At 38.4% G+C, this 20,293-nt stretch overlaps 2 protein-coding genes across 4 annotated transcripts; both read right to left on the reverse strand.

Moving 5' to 3' along the window:
* Window positions 1-371: 371 nt before the first annotated feature.
* On the reverse strand, window positions 372-3,697 carry LOC131335531 (subtilisin-like protease SBT1.5). The gene is made up of 2 exons (XM_058370930.1): window positions 2,832-3,697; window positions 372-2,295 (listed from the first exon to the last, which is right to left on the reverse strand). Exons 1-2 carry the CDS (start codon window positions 3,536-3,538, stop codon window positions 639-641), a joined length of 2,364 nt encoding a protein of 787 aa, XP_058226913.1. The 5' UTR covers window positions 3,539-3,697; the 3' UTR covers window positions 372-638.
* A 5,375-nt stretch (window positions 3,698-9,072) lies between these two features.
* Window positions 9,073-19,735, reverse strand: LOC131335532 (probable E3 ubiquitin-protein ligase ARI2). 3 transcript variants are annotated; one of them, XM_058370932.1, is made up of 5 exons: window positions 19,587-19,735; window positions 18,417-18,478; window positions 15,514-15,619; window positions 15,172-15,232; window positions 11,758-12,964 (listed from the first exon to the last, which is right to left on the reverse strand). In XM_058370932.1, the coding sequence occupies exon 5, from the start codon at window positions 12,763-12,765 to the stop codon at window positions 11,902-11,904; it is 864 nt and encodes a 287-aa protein (XP_058226915.1). In that variant the 5' UTR covers window positions 12,766-12,964; window positions 15,172-15,232; window positions 15,514-15,619; window positions 18,417-18,478; window positions 19,587-19,735; the 3' UTR covers window positions 11,758-11,901. The 3 variants fall into 3 exon arrangements, 2 of the variants coding, with proteins under 2 accessions (XP_058226914.1, XP_058226915.1); XR_009202543.1 differs by lacking the exons at window positions 11,758-12,964; window positions 15,172-15,232; window positions 15,514-15,619 and adding an exon at window positions 17,825-18,035 and having other exon boundaries at window positions 19,587-19,691; XM_058370931.1 differs by lacking the exons at window positions 15,172-15,232; window positions 15,514-15,619; window positions 18,417-18,478; window positions 19,587-19,735 and adding an exon at window positions 9,073-9,338 and having other exon boundaries at window positions 11,865-12,893.
* Window positions 19,736-20,293: the final 558 nt, after the last annotated feature.

Raw genomic sequence — 20,293 nt, forward strand, 5'->3', positions numbered from 1 at the left:
ATTCTGTAGGGCCAAAGTTTCTAATCACTCTAGAAGTCAAGAGGAACATGAAAATACATAAAGGGCTCAAAAAATTATTGCTCTGTCTTTGATTGTTTTTAATCTTTTAGTTTATGCACTCAGATACTTGAATCCAAGAAAACACGAATTCCCCAACAACACTACTACTCCCACATCTGCAGCTTCCACATGCACCTACCTGCCCACACCACAGTGCCTTAATTTTTAAGCAAATGAAAACAAGTTAAAAACACCTGAAAATGAGATGATGAGAGTATAGAAAGAAAGAAAAAAACAGGGGATTTTTGTCTATTCTATTTGGAAAATTGTTCTCCTTCGAAAATACAATATAACATTTGAGATCGAGGAGAGAAACAAAAGGATAACATATCTTATTTCACACTCCTTGGCCCCTTCTCTCTCAACACACAACATTTTTTTCTACAGAGACATGCTTGATTTTTCAACTTACAACAAAGAACCCTTCCCCACCCTGCTTTCTGAAATGGAAAACACTCTTACTATAACACCCACTCACTCTACCTATATACTATATATATCTAGAAAGAGGCAAAAATAAAGAGAAATTGGCAAAACCAAAAACCAAAAGCAAAACCCAGAAGACCTGAAGTTCAAAATTACAGAGGTGTTTGCATTGTGATGACTAAAGGACTAGTGACAACATGTTTACCATCAGACCAGATTATGGAGCCACTTTTGGTGCTAGAACTCCCGGGGGACAACTTGACCTTCACAGCCTCCACCCTCACCAGAAAACTCAGCCGCTGCCCCACCCTCCTGAACACCAACTTCTCCGGCTCTACCGTCACCAGGGTCCCGCTCGGCGGCTTCACCGCCACTTGATACACTGCATTCGCGTCGCCAACGTTCGTCGCTGTCCTTATGAAATGCGTGGACATCTTCCTCCTCCCATATTGCTGAAACACAGCAGTCAGCGACGGGTAATTCAAGTTCCCGATATGCCCTGCCTTTTTCGCCCCTCTGCAATCCGCATTCTTCCTTGTGATCGCTTGTATGTTTTTTGTCGTGTAATTCGAATTACATAGAAAATCCACGTAATCGTAGGAATTCATGTCGTAGACTAGACCCGGATCCATAGCCTTCTGCGGGTGGACATGGCCCGCTCCGAAATCCATGACCGTGGAAGAATTCCCGGTCGATTCATCTCCTATCGTTCCTCCCCGATTGTCCACCGTGTATGCAGTCGTCATTAACGCCGACCTAATTGCAGCTGGACTCCACTCAGGATGAGCTGCCTTCAACAATGCAGCCAGACCCGAAACATGAGGACATGCCATAGAAGTACCAGAAAGTATGTTAAATTCTGTTTGCCGTTTATCCGATGGGAGACCGGATGGCCCAACTCGATCCGGCCAAGCGGCGAGTATGTTCAATCCAGGAGCAATAATGTCGGGTTTCAGTATCTCGGGTGTCTCCGGGTTAGGACCACGGGCCGAAAACGAGGCAACAACAGGGGCGGGTCGGACATGGAGTCGGGTCCCTTGAAATTCTATAGTGGCAGTAGGTGGTGACTTTGATTTCGAAGCAGAGGTTATGTATTTCCTTATCTCGTCACCGGATGACGCACCGACGGCGGTCGCTGGGATGACGTGGCAGTCAGCGACCAACCCCTCGCCGTCAAAAACTCCGTTAGCTAAAATCATTCCGATTCCACCCGCTTTTTGAACTACTTCGCCTTTAGCCGCTCTCGAGTTGATTCCACGATCGCATAACACGATTTTGTTTTTCACGAAATTGGGGTCTAAAGAACCTTCTAAGCATAGCGATGAGGAGTAGCCGTCGGAACCTTCATTCCCGGCGTAAATTAGCGGGTAGAGACGTCCAGGAGCTAACCCTGGCCCACCGTAGACACTCACGCCTGGGATAATTTTCCCGTTACCGAGTTTAACATTGGCGGGGAAATCCCTATCCAGCGTACCAGCGCCTACCGTGGTGACCCAGGGGGCCACGTTTGTAACGGTGAGGCCGCCAGGGCCACCATTGCCGGCTGAGGCGGAGACGAAGACGCCAGCATCGGAGGCTCCGAACGCGCCTATCGCGATGGCGTCGAGGTAGTAAGGGACCACGACGCCACCGACAGACAGGGAAACGACATCGACACCGTCTCTGACAGCGGCGTCGAAGGCAGCGAGGATGTCGGAGTCGTAGCACCCGGCGTTCCAGCAGACCTTGTAGGCGGCGAGACGGGCTTTCGGAGCCATCCCCGCCGCCACTCCGCGCGCGTAACCTAGCGTAGACGCCGGGAACACGTACCTGTTGAAAATGTTTGTTAGAATTTCTATAAACGAGACAACACCACAACTATAAATTATAACACAACAATACTACATTATTTTAGCAAAAATTGATAATCGCAACATGTATACAATAATTTGTACCATATGAATGTGACGCTACGTGAATTGTGATTGATGGTTTTTATCCAATTAACCAATTATGTTGTGCTAATTAGTACTCCTATGTTGTGTAATGTAGACAAAATAATTGGGTATAGAAACACAATAACATGCCTAACATATGCAAACATATCTACGAGCAGTTCCTCGTGGATAGTTAAAAGCGAACAATCTATCCACGAGGAACTGTATCGTAATTAGTTAGCAATGAAACATTAATTAACACAAGTTGTACATGGTGCGTTCCTATACTCAATTTTTTTTTCCCGGCAGTCCATACTTAAATTAAAACCGAAAAATTTCTGAAAATTTTCCTTTTTCCCTTTTCAAACAAATCAGAAACTATTTTTGTTACACACAAAAAAAAAAAAAAGTAATAAATTCCAACAGTACCTCCCGGCGGCGATGGATGCCGTGTGGGTGCCATGCCCGTCAGAATCCCTCGGCGACCGATACTCCGTGGTTTCGTTCATCTTCCCATTCGTCGCCTCATACCCGTCACTAAAATACCTCGCTCCAATCAGCTTCCGATTACACGACGTCGTCGGAAAATCCTTACCGGAAACACACTCACCTTTCCACTTACTCGGCACCGGCAAAAGATCCCTGTCATTAAAGCTTTGCCTCTCCGGCCAGATCCCAGTGTCTATAACCCCGATCACAAAATCCGACCCGAAATCCGACTCCTTCAACAACCCGGCACTGTCCCTGGTTTTTAACCCGAGAAATTCAGGGGATCTAGTGGTTTCAAGTTTTCGAATTTGTTCGGGAATGACGGCGACTATGCCGGAGAGGGATTCGAGGTTTTTGGCTTGTAAAGGCGAGAGCTTTGCGGAGAATCCGTGGAAAATGGTGTCGTAAGTGTGGATAATGCGACTGGGGGTTTGGTCAGTGGTGGTGGTGGTGGTGGGGGAGAGGGAGGTGAGTGTAGATTCGTACCAGTGCTTGTGGGTTGGGAAGATGGAGGGCTTGGAGTCGTGGTGGACGCGGACTAAGAAGGTTTTGGAGAGAGAGGAGGTGGGGAGGAGGAGGAGGAGGAGGAGGAGGAGGAAGAGGGAGAGGAGAGGGAGGTGGGAGAGGGTGGCTGGAGAGATCGACATTGAGGTGGCTGGGTTGGTCTTGGTCTGGTGGTGCTTGTGTATCAGTGTATATATGGAGTTTTGGAGAGAGAGAGAGAGAAGAGGAGGAGGAAGGTGGGGTTCGTGTGCGTGTGCGGCTGATGGAGGGTAGGGGGTACAGTTGCAATGAGTGAAGAGAGTGAAGTGAGGAGAACATGGTAAGTTTGGAGATAATATTATTCAGTATGTTGAGAGCAACCTGGGGTGGTGCTGTGCCTTCTCAATCATCCAAAAGTATCTTGGATGGATTAGATTTAAAAATAAATAAATCTCTTTCTGAAAAGAGTTAAACTCTTCCGTGGAAAATTTCTTTTAAAATCTAAACCATTAATTACCGAGACGGATAATCCGGATGTAGCTGTCACCATGCACAGCACCACCCTGGATTATTGCTATGCAAACACAGGGTTGAGGTCCTATTCAGTGTTAAAGTCTCCAGTTCGGTCGAGTTTCGCCCATTTGTGGGTTCACAATAATGATCAAACTATTTAGTTTCAAATTGCGCTAATCTTGTAAAAAAAAGATATGTAACACAGGATTGCAACCCATTTAACACATTTTACATGAGCTTAATACATTTTGAAATTATATCAAAAGATATAAAATAAACGTGAATTTTTAATGGTCAATGTTCTCGGCAAGTTTTAAACGATGAACGATTTTGATTGTTGTTGTAGACCCAAATGAACTCACAAATGGGCGAAATTTGACCGGACTGGAGGCTATTAACACTGGACAGAGCTCAGCCCGCAAATATAACAATCCACCACCAGTTTTAAAGATTAAAATTTTATGAAGGCTGAATAATTTTAACAGAAATTGGGGCCACAGGTAGTCCATGTTGGAAGTCATGTAGGGTTTGCAACATCAACATGTATGCAAAGTATTTTCTCAAGTAAAAAAAAAACATGTATGCAAGTGAGATGGATTGGATTGGACAAGTGAACGTGATATTATCCATTAATAGTTCATGAAAACCGCTACGTAGTGTTTCAGAATTCGGATCACTCTATAATCACATATTCTCGCAGGGTTCACGACTAAGTGTAAAGACTTCACTCGAATTAAGGATTACACATAAATATGTGGCTCTTGAGTGGTCCAAAGCATCACGCGACGGTGCTCCCAGACAACTGAATAATTCCTCGATGCTGAGTGGCAGTAATCTGAACTTTAATTAATTTCATCTTTCGTGGTTAGAAAATCGCATTTTGCTAGTAGTTTCTTCCTTTAGTCCCTTTGAAAGCATGTTTTATTTCACAATTGGGGTGACCTGGGTGATTCTTTATGGGATTAGTAATTATACCTTAATACTCCTAATATTTTTGAGTTAACGATACCGTACTATATATACTGGATATTCCATAATCCATATCACCTTATTAGATGAATTATATTCTATAAATGTTCAAACTTATAGATCATCTCTTTTTAATCTGGTGCTACAATGAATCTCTCTTTTTGGAATCAACCACGGTGTCCTGGCTTTCCCTTTCCATTTATCCCCTACATGCTACGAATCCATTCCATGTTGTCATACTATTATTGGGTCAAGGATTATTCTAACATCCGCCCAAAGGGTGTAGGATAATAGATAAAAGGTATTCAGAAAATGTGTATTGATATTTGTGAAAGTGTATTAATATTCGTGAGATATACATTGATATCAGAATTTGTTTGAAATTATGTGCGTATTATCCTCCGCCTGCCTAGTGGGCGGAGGTTAGCAAAACTGTTATTGTCAAAAACCCAAAACCTACACCACTAATTAACCAGGGGTTATGTTTATATATAGGATTATGGGTCTTAAGTGTAGTTAAAACTGTTCCGATTTAGGTTCACGTGAGCTCCCACTAGCGTCATATTGCTTGCTGCTTGATTGTTAATACTAGTGGTATTAATTAATAGGACTAAGGTTTTTTAATCTTTGAGAGATACTTATTTACGAAAGAGTCGTGAATAAGTTGTTCACGGAGACGACGGAAAATTTCATCCTTTCATTTCCACAATCCCTGGAAAAGTGCTTTAATACCCCGGATCTTCTTCTTTTTTAAATTTCGACCGTTCAAAATATTTTTAGATGCACACAATTTATCTCTGTAAAACTTTTTAAATTTTTCTCTTAATCTTTTAGTGGGGTAGGAGTATAAATTTTCACCTCATAATCTTCAAACTCATTTTCAAAAAAAAAAAATCTTCAAACTCCTTTCCTGTTTTGGTCGGTAGCACTCCACTCTACGTGGCTGCCATTACCATTAAAAAATGATACTGTAGAGTATTGGGTTTGGTGGGTCTTAAAAGCCCCAAAATGAAATCTGAGACAGTAGTCGTCTGGGTCCTACACGTGTTCTTGTGCGTAGCGGAGCTGAATCTCCACACGTGCCACTTCATTTTTTACCTTGCTCTGTTTTCCCAATTTTACCTGCCAAATTTGTAAAGTGACATCAATGGTATTACAAAGGCCTCAAAATGAAATTCTCGTGCCGTGTAATTTCGTCTCGTGTGTGCCAAATGTTTATGAGGTTTGCACTTCTCTTATCCTATACATTGTTATACTAACCAACACTCATTAACAACTTACATCCACTGTTTTTTTCCATAAATAGGATCTGTAGGTCAACGACTTATGTGCACCTCAACTACTCCGGTGCAACCAACCTAGTTAATTGTTCTTCAACTGCAGTCTCAGTGATTACTCCTTGAATGACTTTCTATTTTGTTGTTGTCACTTGACAGAGAGTAATTTCATTAAAAGATTTTGAACTTAATAAATACATTAATTGTGGCCTCTGAAGATAATTAACTAGACACGGCACACCCATACAGCGTACGAGGGGTCATTACTTATATAGATAGAAATTACTCCGATTAAAAGCAGAAAAAGAGTACGTACGTACGTACCTGTTCCGTTTTGGGGGTATTCCAATTTTGAAAACAGGTCCACTTTCAATTTGCATGGATGGATGGATAAGAATTCATATGATACACTAGGTTATGGCCCACTTGATGCCTGGCGTGGGCCCCAGTCAATGGAGCTTCTGCGCATGCATGGCCGGCTAGGACAGTTGTCTGATCATCTTGAATCATAATTGTCATTTTACAAGCAACAATGGTGGTGGGTCATCCTTTGAATTGAATTGGGGAAAAACACTTTTTATGATGCAATTAAAAAAGAACCTTTTATAAATTGTTCTTGAATTCCTATTTCAATCAAATTTATTGGAATTTAATTAAGGGTTGTTGTAGTTTTATTTAATTAGTTTGGTTTATATTTCAATCAAAATGTCGCCACGTAATAAAAAGGCTTCTCAAAATAACAATTAGTAAATATGTGCCCGATGGTTGAGAGTACTGAAATCCTAGCCAATAGGATTATACAGTTGGTTAATGGCGAGGCCACAATTCTTAGCATGACATGAAATATAGTAACTTAGGTACAATACATTTTAAGTGATTGAAACAATCACACACACACAAAAAAAAAAAAAGAGACAAATACAACCTCCAAGAAGTTCCACTAAAAATATTTCCAAACGATCCCTTATGTTCATGGCATTTCTAATCATCGAAATTTGAATTTCGAAAACGGACATCCTGATTCATCTTCTTTTATTTTTCGTATAAAGTCCTGATTAAAGAAACGAATAGAGTAAATTTTTTACCACCAGCACCCTTTTGTTACTACATGCATAGTGAAAAGGTTAAAGCAAAGAAGAGGACAAAAAACTGAGGCATTGCATAACAAAGTTCTGGGGACATGAGGCCCCACAGCCAGTAAAAGAAAGTTGAAAAAGAATGGGTTACAGGAGGGGAGGACTAAAAGATGGGGGTGGGAGGGAGCGAGGCTTACTTCCCACACAATTGATCACGATTGAATTTTTAGTGTCAGGCTGCGCGAAAGTAATTTTTTATGAATTTTTAAATTCTAGCAGGAATGACATGCATTTAACCGGGCTAAAGAAGAGAATAGTTGGGGCACATCGTACATAAATTGATTTGAACACCCTTCACCGTCGAAAGAAAAGAAAGAGAGGTGGGATAGGTGATAGTACAAAATTGAAATTATTGGGAGTCTCATTATTATGACTAGTAAATGTAGAGCAATAGAGGCATGGGCCTCTCTCTCTCTCTCTCTCTCTCTCTCTCTCTCTCTCTCTCTGTTGTGGACCTTGTGGTTTTAAATAAAAAGCACAACATTCAAATTTGGGTAACCATTTCTCTTTTTAATTTTAAACATGTTGTCATCTAGCCCATTAGCTTTTCAAAGTAATGTTGTTCATATTGCTTTAAACACCTTTGTGGGGAAAAGGTTTGGGGGATTATGGAGAAGGTTCTTGAATATGTCATGTTTGTGGTTCATACTCATCCACTTTTAAGTCTTCTTTCAATAATTATGGGTCTAATCTTTTAGTAACTTTTGCTAAACCCAATGTCATGAAAAAGATGGCAAAAGAGGCATTGAAAAAAATAGATCCCTCCAACGTGATATTGTGACTTTACTACCTACTATAACTTAAAATGAGCCGAGTCTAACCCAATACTCCATATCAGCTTGATTATCAAACAAACCTAACAATTTGGCTTGAGTTTGTCGACTACTAATTAAGCCGAGCTCAAACAAATTAAGCTAGCTCTAACTTTAAAGTGTCTACACAAATGGTCTTGAATTGTATGCCCAATTGCACCTTTTAGCTTAAAAGTCCACACTGACAAAGTGACAACTAAATAATTGAGCCCACTAAACGGGGAAAAGATGGAGGAAGAGGGTCATTAAATTTGTCAAAGTAGAGATTAGTTATGATCTACACATAGGCTTGGAAGACAGACAGATTAATAGCACATTCACTATTAATTGAGTTTAAAATAAATAAATAAAGAATAGTTCTCTATGGGGATCCCAATAGTCCCATAATTGAACCGCAGAGAGTAGCTACTATTATCAAGGCTAACACATTTGTAATCTTGCTGAAATAATATTACATAAATTGCCACTAGCTAGATCCATTAAGGCCCCGTTCCGGAATGTAAAATAAGTACTTATTTTTTAAGAAGATAATTTCAAGCTCAAAAATAATGTGTTTACACAAATAATTTTTCTATCAATATAGATCTTGTTTAATAGATCTCATCAAGATCTTTAATACGGTGCAAAAAAAATTAAAAAAATATTTTTTATTTACATTATTTTTGAGTTTGAAAATGTGAAATAAGCTGTTTATTTTTTAAGAAGATTTCTGAAACTCTCTATACCTCACTTGAATCTGTCCCGCATCACTTGATGAGTAAAAGTTAAAGGACTATTCAAATTAATGTGAGCTTACTCCCTACTACACAGTAGTACGTAACAATACGTTAGAAGGTCACGGGAGCAGTCAAAGGGCACAATATTCTGCAATGCGTGGTCATGTCGGGTGTTAACGGATATACCATGCAATATAAAAAACAAAGAGGAATTATGAACATCCTAATAGAAGCAAAGATCTGTTTGAGCTATTGCCTAATCAAAGAATAATTCCTTGTCAAAACAAATTATACTAGTTGCATTCTACTCTTGACGGAAAACTGAACAATTGCATTTCCCATACCAGGAATTAATGTTTGGAACTAATGAAATCACAAAACTTCTTAAACCAATCATAGGCAGAACAAAGATTTGCTGCTGAATGAAGATGTCACTACGTCCGTCACGGACGTTGCTGGAATTGAGGACGTTGAAGGCTCTCTCCTTCTTTACAATTTGCAGAGAATGGAGAGAAATCTTAGCTGAAAAGATGGTACCCACCTGCATCAGAAAGGGAAAGATGAATTTTGCAGTTGAAATTGGAACAAAGTGTAACACATTAGTACTTCCGAAAGTGGAACAAATGTTAGAACTTAGAAGTGTGCTCCGATCGGTTTAATATCGTGGTGTGTGTGTGTGTGTGTGTGTGTGTGTGTATATATATATATATATATATATATATATAGTTCTATAGGGGCTGATAATTAGTAACATTTTAATTGCAGTTGAAATAGTAGTATTAGATTTTGAATCTTGATAGTGATATAATTGAACCTAACTTGGGGCAGGATTAACAGAGACTTGGTGCTGAAATCGGTATCCAACTTAATTTAGCCTAAACCATATCAATCACCTTTGTTTGTTTCTTATTGTGCAATGGTTTTGTATAGGAATTTCGATTGATATCTCTCTCCCTAGCTAGTTCCGGACGAGATTTTCGTATCGACACCTAGTGTTGATTTGCTGTTGTAGTTTTTGAAGTTCTCGTATTCCGGATTAGATAGTTTGGCGTATTCATGAATTTTGCAATGTAATCTTTACATTCGGGTTTGAATGAGTTGACTGGTTTCCAAAAAAGAATAAAAAAAGAAACAAAGCTGATGATCTCAAGGACCAAGGTAGAGTCGTACAACTTGTGCATCACATATAAATTAAAACTTCTAGCAGCAAAAATAAGAACAAGCGAAATGATAATGAAACGGTCGGTTTTCAAAAAAAGTGCTTCTTCCCCAAATATTTAACTAAGAGATTGTAGTAGAGTCGCCTAACCGGAAATTTTTTCCAAGGATAATAACACTCGAGCACACTCTCCAACAATACAAGCTAGAATCTTAGACTGCATGACCAAGACCGTTAAATAAGTGAAGCTTAGAACAAGAAGAACAATTTAGAAGCAGGGACACTCATATCATATATGAGAAAAAAGGCACTTGAACTTTATTTCATAATATTTCTCGTCTCCAATAATACAAACTGACTCAAAGACTTCTACAGTAGAATGTGTGTGCAGATCGATAATTCTGTGTGACAAGTGCTATATTAAATCAGAATTAATGAAACCCACGTTCCAACACTAACACAGTTCATGAAACATGTGGAAAACAAAACCTAAACAAATTAGGAAAGCATGCATAGTAAGGAAACTATGATTAAACAAGAAACATAGAAGTAAAATCTAGAAAACATGGTAACATTATATCTCTTAATATTATACTAAGGCTCCGTTCAGTTGTCGAGAAAGCTGTGTGGGAAATTGGTTCCCAGAAAGAGTGAAGTGAGGTGAAGTAAAAGAATAAGAAAATTATTTTCCTGTGAGTGTTCATTTGACAAAAGAATTTTGCAAGAATAATTAAGGTTTAGTTGTTCATTTATCAAGAAAAAGAAACTTTCGGGAAAATTTTGTGAGTGTTCACTCATTTTCCTTTTTCCGCAACGCAAAATCCTGTGTTTTTTGCAGGATCACTTTTGCAGGAAAGTAATTCCTGCAGGAAAACTTAAAAACATGTTTCCCACTACTTTCTTGCCAACTGAACACTATAAAAATCATGGAAAAGTTGATTTTCCCATCCTTTCCTGTACTTTCCTGGCAACTGAACGGGGCCTAAGAGTGTCTACTTTCCCATTCCCAAAAGAATGATACACTTCATATTCATTGCGGGTGAGAACGGACTGGGCTTAGCTTACGTGTTTGGAAGCCCTCGACTAAACGAATATTTCATGCATGCATCCAGTAGAAATTGAACCTACGAACTCTCCAATTATTCTTTGGGTGCTTTAACCATTCAACCATGGATACTTAGTGTGGAGATTCTCGTAGATGATGAATAACAAAATTCCAATTGAAATGAACCTGTAGTCTATCTAAATCCGTTCAAGAGAACAAGTTCCTCTAATTCTATGAATTTTTCTAAAATATTCTTTTCTTGAATATCATTTAAAAAAGTTTCAGATTGACTTGTATTCAGTGAAACAGGGGCGGAACTATGTTGAGGCCCGGGAGCCCCCGGCCCCAGTTTTCTGACCGTCTGAGTTTTAAAATTTTTATTTTGTATATATCTGATTTTGAATATTATTGATAGTTATTCGTGTATTACTACTTATAATCGCAATAATTTTGGTTCAATTTGATTTAAAAAAATCGGTTATTTTACATTCTCATTTCTCAATTTTTTTCATAAATAAAAAAATAAGCACATAATAGTTGATATAGCCTGAAGAATCATTTTAATAGACAAATGTAATGAATTGAAAAGTAAAAACTTTACGATATAATAAGTATACGTTCTAATAAAAAATATATGTCTACTAAATCAAACCCCCCGGTCGGGATTAAAATCCAGGCTCCGTCAGTGCAGTGAAAATCTCTTTTCTAATCCCTTGAACACTATAAAGCAAACAGTCCAAGTTATTACAAACAACATGCTTGTAACACAAATTCAAGAATATTAGAGTTCAACATATGCATGATTAGAGTTGAACAGTCCCCCAAAAAGAAAAAAAAGAAAAAAAAAACATGATTAACCAAACCTTAATGAATGTGAAGTCGAAGACTCTGATCTCCTGATCAATTAATTATGAAAATCCTGCTACCCCCAAAATCAGACCACCCTCCTCTCCGCCGCTCCCCCCACAACAACTGCCTCTCCAACTCCTCCTCGAACTTATACTGCGCACAACTTTTCCCCATATGCCAACCCACCCTACACTTCATACAAAACAGCCTCCAGCAATTGGGACAAGCCCTTATCAGAAACCCTCTCTCATCGTCCACAAACCTCTTCCCACACCACTCGAACGGGCACCGGATGTGAATCGGCTGGGCCAGCACCGAAGACTCGGTTAACCAACGGATCCATCGATCAAACACCTGTTCCGGTATGAACCCGCGAACAGATTTGGGTGTAAACAGAGTCTCACACTTTGAAACAGGACACTTCACCTTAGAAGCATCTTCTTGGATTTTCTCGATTAGGTAAACGGGAAAGCATTCTCTGCAATACGCGTGGCCGCATTGGGTGCTTTTGATTTCTACTCCATGTGGAACATGGTCACTGCAAATCACGCAGATTACGTACGAGCACTGACCCTTTTTGTAATTCCCGTGTGGAGGTCCGTGTGTGTAAGTCACCGAACAGTCAAGGCCTTTCTTCTTCAAATCTTGAGGTTGTGGGTTTGGAAAAGATTTGATCTTTTTCCGTCGCAAGTCTTGGATATTAGGTGCGGCCGAGAAAATCGAGTGGAGGAAGCGGGGATCTTTGAGTAATACGGACAATATGTCTGTGTCTTCTTCAACTTCTTCTTTGAATACTTCTTCGTTTTCGGGTTCGGCTTCTTGATCTTCATCTGGGTGATTTAGAATGATACGGAATCTTTTCCCTCCGGATAACCAAAGGATGGATACTCCCGTGATGTTTTCCATTGGAAACATTGTGATCGGAGACAGAAGAGGGAGAGACGGAGAGAGAGATATGTAAAGAATGGAATACAAAGGACGTTTTTTTTTTTTTTTTTTGGGGTAAATCGGAAATTTGGGAATTAAAGGATTGCTTGTACAACAAGAATCCTTTTAGGTCAAGAAGTGTTGGGCCCGTCGAGCGTCGATGCCTTTGAGCTTTCCAATTCTTTCTCTGCCAGATGGTACTAATTAAACAAAGGTCATGATTAATTATGAAAGATTCAACCAATTAGATTTCATAAAGAAAGTATTAGGGTACGCTTTCCTAACAAAATGGGAAAATGACGGTCCAGAACGTGTTTTAATAATTAATACCCTTTAAGAACATGCCAGTAACAATTGTTAATACTGAAAATGTCCTTGACGGGTATTAATTATCAAAATATGTCATTGGCCGTCATTTTCCCTAACAAAATTCTGGATTCGATTAGGAATATTACTTGGAATCCAAGGTAAGGTTTGTTGTGTGGCCTTGTGTGATTCTTAGAAGAATCCTAATAGGAGTATAAACTCTAATACCAATGAAATTTCAGAGAACAAAAAGGGATAATTGGCCAAAAGTAACCGATAATTTGACTTTTTTTAGTTAAAGGACACGACTTTTTTTTTCTTCAACATTGTATACATTAGCGGGGTGTTAGAGTTAACACATAAGAGTTCAGAAGCTATTCATAGCTCTGGCCCTCAAAGCTTCACCCCCTGTGGGACTCGAACCCTGGTCACCATTGGGGGAAGGGAGATGGGCAACCAACTTCACTAGAAATGGTTCTCACAGGACTTTTTATAGATTAGCTTCTAATTAAGGACTTTTTCTTCTTTTCGGACAAAATTATCCCTCCCGAAAATTAGTGGAATTTTACTAAATATAAAATAAACTTTACATTTTGCTATCTCCTCATCATCCCCTCCCACCACCCCACCTTCAGCTACTCCCACCACTGGCCGACAATCAGTAGCGGATTCAAGAATTTTATATAGATGTGTCACCTTTGGAGTACAAATCCGTCCCTAAAATTTCAGGACGGCAAAACCTTAAATTTGGGCTCTCTATAATAATTGAAAACTGTAAAATCACTCAAAATAGTAACGTTATTTTTGAATTAAGATCATGTAATGGAGCTTATAAAAAAAGACAAGAAAAGAAAACTTCATAAGAGTACAAAATAAATAAATATATATGGCATGCTATGATTACACTAATAACAGATTTTCAAAAATCCATGCTAGTCATTTTAGAATTTTATTACTCCATAATCTTTTTAATGATGTTCAAAATTTAATATACTTAAGAAATTTTTAAAATAAAATTTACTGTACTAAGTTACTGGAAGAGAGAAAAATTGAAACAATGTCTAAATATATTATCCAGACTTGGGAGCATTAAACAAAACGTAGCAGGCTGTTGGCAGGTTTTGAACCTTTGACCTCAAAAGTTTTGATTATATATAATATACCTCTAATTAAAAAGTAAAAAAAATTGTTAAAATATTAAAAAAATTAACTAAAAAGAATTATCTCAAAAACTTATCTCACCCAACTTTTTTATGTCTCCATCCAAAAGAAATTATCATTTCTTATTAAATAAAGGGAAATTTATAGAATGGTCCTAATTTCACCTAAGTCTCATTTTCGTCCTCCAAGTATCAATTGCAACTCTTTTGACCTTTAAGTCTGGTTTTTGTAATAAGTTGGTCTAATTGATAACGTCTACCAGCCAAACTGGACAAAAAAAATCAGATTAAGGGCAAACGTCATCTATTGGACCAACTTGGTACGAACTGCAACGTCCAAACCACCATCAATCAAATTTTTTCTGTCCAATTTGGGCCGACAAAAGTTATCAATTGAATCAATTTAGTATGAAAACTAGACTTGAAGGTCAAAAGAGTTGTAATTGATATTTGGAGAACGAAAATGAGACTCGGATAAAACTAGGAGGACCATTTATATAATGTTCTAGATCTTTTGGGAAGGTTTCTAAATGGAGGAACCTATAGAGTCTCGGACAATTCCAGATGATTCCGAAATATTCTAAACTAGTGTTTGCCCGTGCCTACGGCACTACGCAGCTCGGTTGAAATTGAAATTACCCTTTGAATCTTGATAGTGGCTCAAAACATTATTTCAATTTGTAGGTAGCTAAAATTTTTTAGGTAGTTCCAAATTGCTGAAAATTAACCCATTTTTCTTGAATGACGAAGATTTTTTTTATTGATATAAAAAAAATGATTACCCCGCAACAATCATCTGCAACTCAGTACAAATTTGATAAAATAAAAAAGGAACAGTACAAAGCAAAAAAGGAAAAGAGTTTTCAGATCACAACCCGACACAGAATTTGCATAAACCCAACTAAGAGATAGTAGAGCAAAAACCAACTTGAAGTATTGATCCAAAATGAGCCCCTGTCTGCTTGAAGCATGAAAATGCCGAGCACCACCTAGAAATTAGTGCAGCAACGAAAATCAATATTGATCCAAGCTATCAAGGTATTGTCCATAAGTCATAGCAACCAAGCATTTTGGTACTGAATCATGTAAACACCATCAGGTGTCCTAGAAATAAGAAAAGTTCATAAGAGTCTGAGGTACACCGAAATGAGAAGCTAAATAAATATGACAATTCAAGTGTCGGCTTCCAAAAGAAATCATCTCAAGAAGGGAATCATTGAGCTACGGTCTCCAAACAAAAGACCAAAAAATTAAAAGAAAAAAAACTTACCGAACCACCACATAAGCAACCCACCGAACCACCACATAAGCAACCCACCGAAATAAATAGAATTTGTCAATCTTTCTTGTCAACTCAGGCCAAGAATGTAATAGCGCTAAAACCATCAAGGAAGAAGGATTATTGGTAATCATTAAAGCAAAATTGGTCCCCATGCAACAATGTACAGTTCCACAGCATCAACCAAAAGTTATAATGTATAAGAAAGGTGTGAAGATTATTACTCGAAACAGCTGACCTGTCAACTTGTATATGCAAAAATAGGCTTCTTGACCACAATTTAAGGGAACAAAAGGAAAAAGACTATTGGATCAAGTGAATTCGAGCCTCTGGGTCCCTACACTTCCCGCAATTTCTTTCCAAAACTATTTTATGTTTTTCCTCGGGGCCTATTCTGCTTAATTGGCTTAAGAATACTTCTCTTGCACCAGAATTGCCAGTAAGTACTAATCAAAAAAATAATGCTGATAGGTCTTTTTTCCTTTGAGTTCTTCTTTTCGTCTACAATTTGCTGCTTATTTCATTTCATTTTGTTTTTTTTCAAAAGGGATGGGAAAAAATGCCTGAATGGGGAAAGAGAGCCTATAAGCTAAGGAGTTTTGAATGATGTTTGGAATTTGAAGAGCCCATAATTTTTTTTTGCTTTTGTTTCCTTGGCTTTTTTTAAGATGTCTGAATGGAGTTCATTCTATTTCTACCATGCATTTTAACAAACACCTTGAAAGCAAACGTATGCCATGGGTGATTAATAAGAAACCGAAAACCCAGCAATAATTGCAAACTTCAAAACAGAAAAGGGTACTAAATGAATAAAACATTGAACTTACAAAGGAGGGAGAGAGGACGATGGTGATGGAGGTGGTGCCTTGAGAGAGAGAGAGAGAGAGAGAGAGAGGAATTCTGGCGTGGGGGTTTCAAAAGACGAAGTACGGTGAATATGTTTTGGAATGTGGTGGCGAGGCATGTACGGCAGTTGTGTAATTAGCTTTAAAATGTGGGCTCTTTAATGGAATGGGCTCTTTAATGAGATGAGGAGAATGTCTCTCAGCCCTTGGATCAAATCAATCCTAGTCATTCCAACAACTTGTCCCCATACCCTCCTGTTTTATAACAGAGATGTTGTAGAATATTCCACTATATGCTAAAGTTGTGTAGATAGTTTTGAAATCGGTAAAGCTAAAGCCACTGACTGGTGAGAGACCGAAATTGCACTGACCGTCATGTGGGGCCCACTCTAAGTCCCGCATGAATGATCCAAGCCGTTTAAAAAAAAATTTAAAAAAATTTAGTGGGTCCGTAAGAAATCAGCTCAATCCGATATATATAAGTATTCGATCCAATCTTCTCATTTTCCATTCAAATCACAGAATCCTGTGATCTAGTAAATGCAAAATGAGAAGATTGGGTTGAACACTTACACATATTGGATTGAGCTAATTTTTTGCAGACCCACTCGATTTTTTTTTCAAAAATTTTAACAGCTCGAATCATATGTACGGGACATAAAGTGGGCCCTGCACGGCGGTCGATGCAATTTCGGTCTCCCACCAATCGGTGGCCCTAGAAGGGTCCTTTTGATATATTGTAGAGATATATGAAACGAAAGAAATATATATTTAAGGAGGATTATAGAAGAAGAATATGGACCATTGAACAAAAATGATCTTAGCCCAAACATTGAGGAGATGGAGGCTATAAAAGAAAAAAATGAGAAGCTTCTGGAAAAATTCACACTACACTCAAAACTTACGCACACATACATACACTTTTCAACCACCAAAATCAAATGGTCAAGGCAGGAGAACAACCAATTTGATCTGGTGATTGAAGAGTAGCTTTCCCCTTGCTTGAGTTCAATCCAAATTATGATCGCAACTCTATCATATCCGCTTCCGACAATTTTGGTGAGAATAGATAAATAGTTAAATAGTTTTGGTAGTATTTCATAATTGGTTATTATTTCAGCTTCTCTGTGAGATGTGTGGTCACATGAATGAGTACTCATTCGAATCTGCGCGCATGAGCTTTGTTTCCTACAAGAGGTAGATTGTTAATTTTGACGAACTGTATCCGGAGTGTTAGTAACTGTAGGACTATGGCCGACCTTCCTTCCCCGCCTTAGCCACTTTTTTATCCGCCTCCGCTGAAGAAGCCTTAACAACAGCAAAAAGAAGCATTTGTCGACTCCTTCGCCACCTACACCTCAACTGTCACACTCCACTCAGGCCAACATTCAAATGAGCCCAAACCGACACGAGGGTACAACATCAACCAACCCATTCCTATAACTCAAGTTCTATCAACTAAGTTAATCAACAGCCGTTTTATTGATAACGCAAAACATATCGTTCTTACAAACACAGCGGAAGTCTTAAGAAAATGTTAAACTATACAGATATTAACATAGGCTGCAACTACACCCCTATCTACAAAATTTCGCCTAAACTCGTCCAGCCTTTCCGACATGCTACCCTAAGCGAGAGTACAACCACCCAACGATTAGCAGTGGATATCTACAACACCCATGAAGTGTTTATGAGACATGGATGCAATTCCATATTAAAGGTACAGTTAAAAGATAATCTCAACTTGTAACAGTTTATTGAGAAACCAAAAGCAATTAAAAGCAACACCGGGCACACAGCCAATAATTTAAGGCATAAAGCCTTTTGACATAAAGTCAATCACCGGGCACACAGCCAATAACTTAAGGCATAAAAGCACACAGCCAATAACTTAAGGCATAAAAGTCTTTTGGCATAAAGCCAATCACCGGGCACACAGCCAATAACTTAAGGCATAAAAGCATTTTGGCATAATGCCAATCACCGGGCACTAAGCCAACATTCAAGTTCAATTCAATATAGAACAACATCTATGAATCAAACACTCACCTCGTACTCCAAAAGAAAGTACAATTATGGTTTCGGTGCTTCTTGATTCACCGACTCATCACCTATCCACAAGCCAAACAATTTAGTGTATAATACTTAAAAGGCTTAGCAAATGTATTAGCAAATATCCTGCCTCAGATCAACAATATAACATCTAATTTAGTCAAATACGGTGTCCAACTCTTATTTTATGCAAATTATAAACACAACAATTCCAGCTACCAATTCTGTGTTGGAAATACCAAAATTCAGAATACCAAAATTTAGCCAGACAGTCTATCGTATTTTGGCCATACTTCTCTATAAGCTCAAAAGAATACTACAAGACTACCACCTCTAGCAAGAAGATTTCTAATACATCAATCTAGATATAAAATTTGTCCAAAACGGAGTCCGAATGACCAAGATACGCTCAAATGAAGTTTCACGTAGAAAACAGAAATCACAGTTCCAGCAGAATAGTCTGCGATTGAATACTCATTAAAAATCACATACTCAATCTTTTCGAATAATTCCAACACCAAAACATCACCAATTGATCAATGTTTAAGACTCATGAGAACTCATGTCCACCCAGCATGCTTAAACTTGAGGAATTTCATGAAGAACACAAGCCAAAAGCTGTCCAGAATTTCAGAAGTACCAAAACCTGAACTTTAATTCAAAAACTGTTATAATCTAGAATGAACCACGACACAACCCATACATATTCAAAAAGATATACGAGTCTAGTTTCAGAATCAAGAAACGGTACGTAAAACCGATACCCGAGCTAGAAGTTATGCCCGTTTTTCCAACACGTGTCTGTGCTGCCAGCACAAACGCGAACCAGACACCAGTTCGATTCATGATTTTTATCTTTTTCCACATTTCTCAGAAAATTCTGAAATTTTTACAGCATAAACTACACACACAGAGGCATCTACAGTAAAATTATCAAAAGATAACATGGTCGGCATGTTGATGAGAAAAATTCGTCAAAAATAGAGCAGATTCAACTTGCCCAAAATCACAGTTAGCACAATCATATGATATACGAATTTTTCCAGAATAAAACCCAATTCCAACCTCAAAAACCCTCTCCCATGGATTCAATTCAGTGTATATTAGATGCAGAATATGAAACTTAGCATGGAAAACATGAATTTCAATACTTAAGATGAAAGTTACCTAATTAACTTCAATTCAAGATTAGCCCTAATTTTTCTTTTTTTTCTCTTCTCCTTCTTCTTCCTCCGTTGATCTCTCTCTCTCTCTAACGTAGAAATCCTCCCCTGATGGGTTTGTTCTTTTTTTTTTTTGTTTTAATTGAAACACACACACACACATCTCAGCACACACACGGCACACATGCACAATTCTAAAACAAAAAATTGCACTTTGCCCCGTAAATTATTAAATGAAACCTTAAAGCACCTCAAATATAAAAGATGTTACATCAACCGCAGCCGAAGAAGAAGTTTACGTGGCAGCCGCCGTGGCAGACTCTTTCACATATACCTCAGCAGAAGTAGCCGATGTCGAATCCTCCGCCTACACGTCAACAGCAGCAGAAGAAGCAACAATAAAAAAAATTGTTTATAAAAAAAAATTGGTTCGCACGCTCACTTACACATTTCCACCAGCGTGTATCTGTGCATGTACTGCTCTATATTTGTTTGTAATTGAATATGTTTTGGAACTCAGGCTAGATTAGGTGTAGAAGTTCCACCTACTGTAGTGAGAATTTGCTATATTAGCGTATGAGTCATTAATTTGATGATCAGAAACATTTAGCTTATAAAGGACGTCGAAAATATCAGTTCATATTTATCTGTTATCGACAAATACATGATGTAAAGAATGGAATAAAAAAGATGACTTCTGAATAAATATAA

Source organism: Rhododendron vialii, chromosome 8a, assembly GCF_030253575.1.
Source record: "Rhododendron vialii isolate Sample 1 chromosome 8a, ASM3025357v1".
Lineage (NCBI taxonomy): Eukaryota > Viridiplantae > Streptophyta > Magnoliopsida > Ericales > Ericaceae > Rhododendron > Rhododendron vialii.

Coding starts and splice junctions, on each gene's coding strand:
- LOC131335531 (XM_058370930.1), bottom strand. CDS start 3,538: ATGTCGATCTCTCCAGCCACCCTCTCCCACCTCCCTCTCCTCTCCCTC. Junction 2,296..2,831: donor GCATCCATCGCCGCCGGGAG/GTACTGTTGGAA, acceptor CATTTTCAACAG/GTACGTGTTCCCGGCGTCTA.
- LOC131335532 (XM_058370931.1), bottom strand. CDS start 12,765: ATGTTTCCAATGGAAAACATCACGGGAGTATCCATCCTTTGGTTATCC.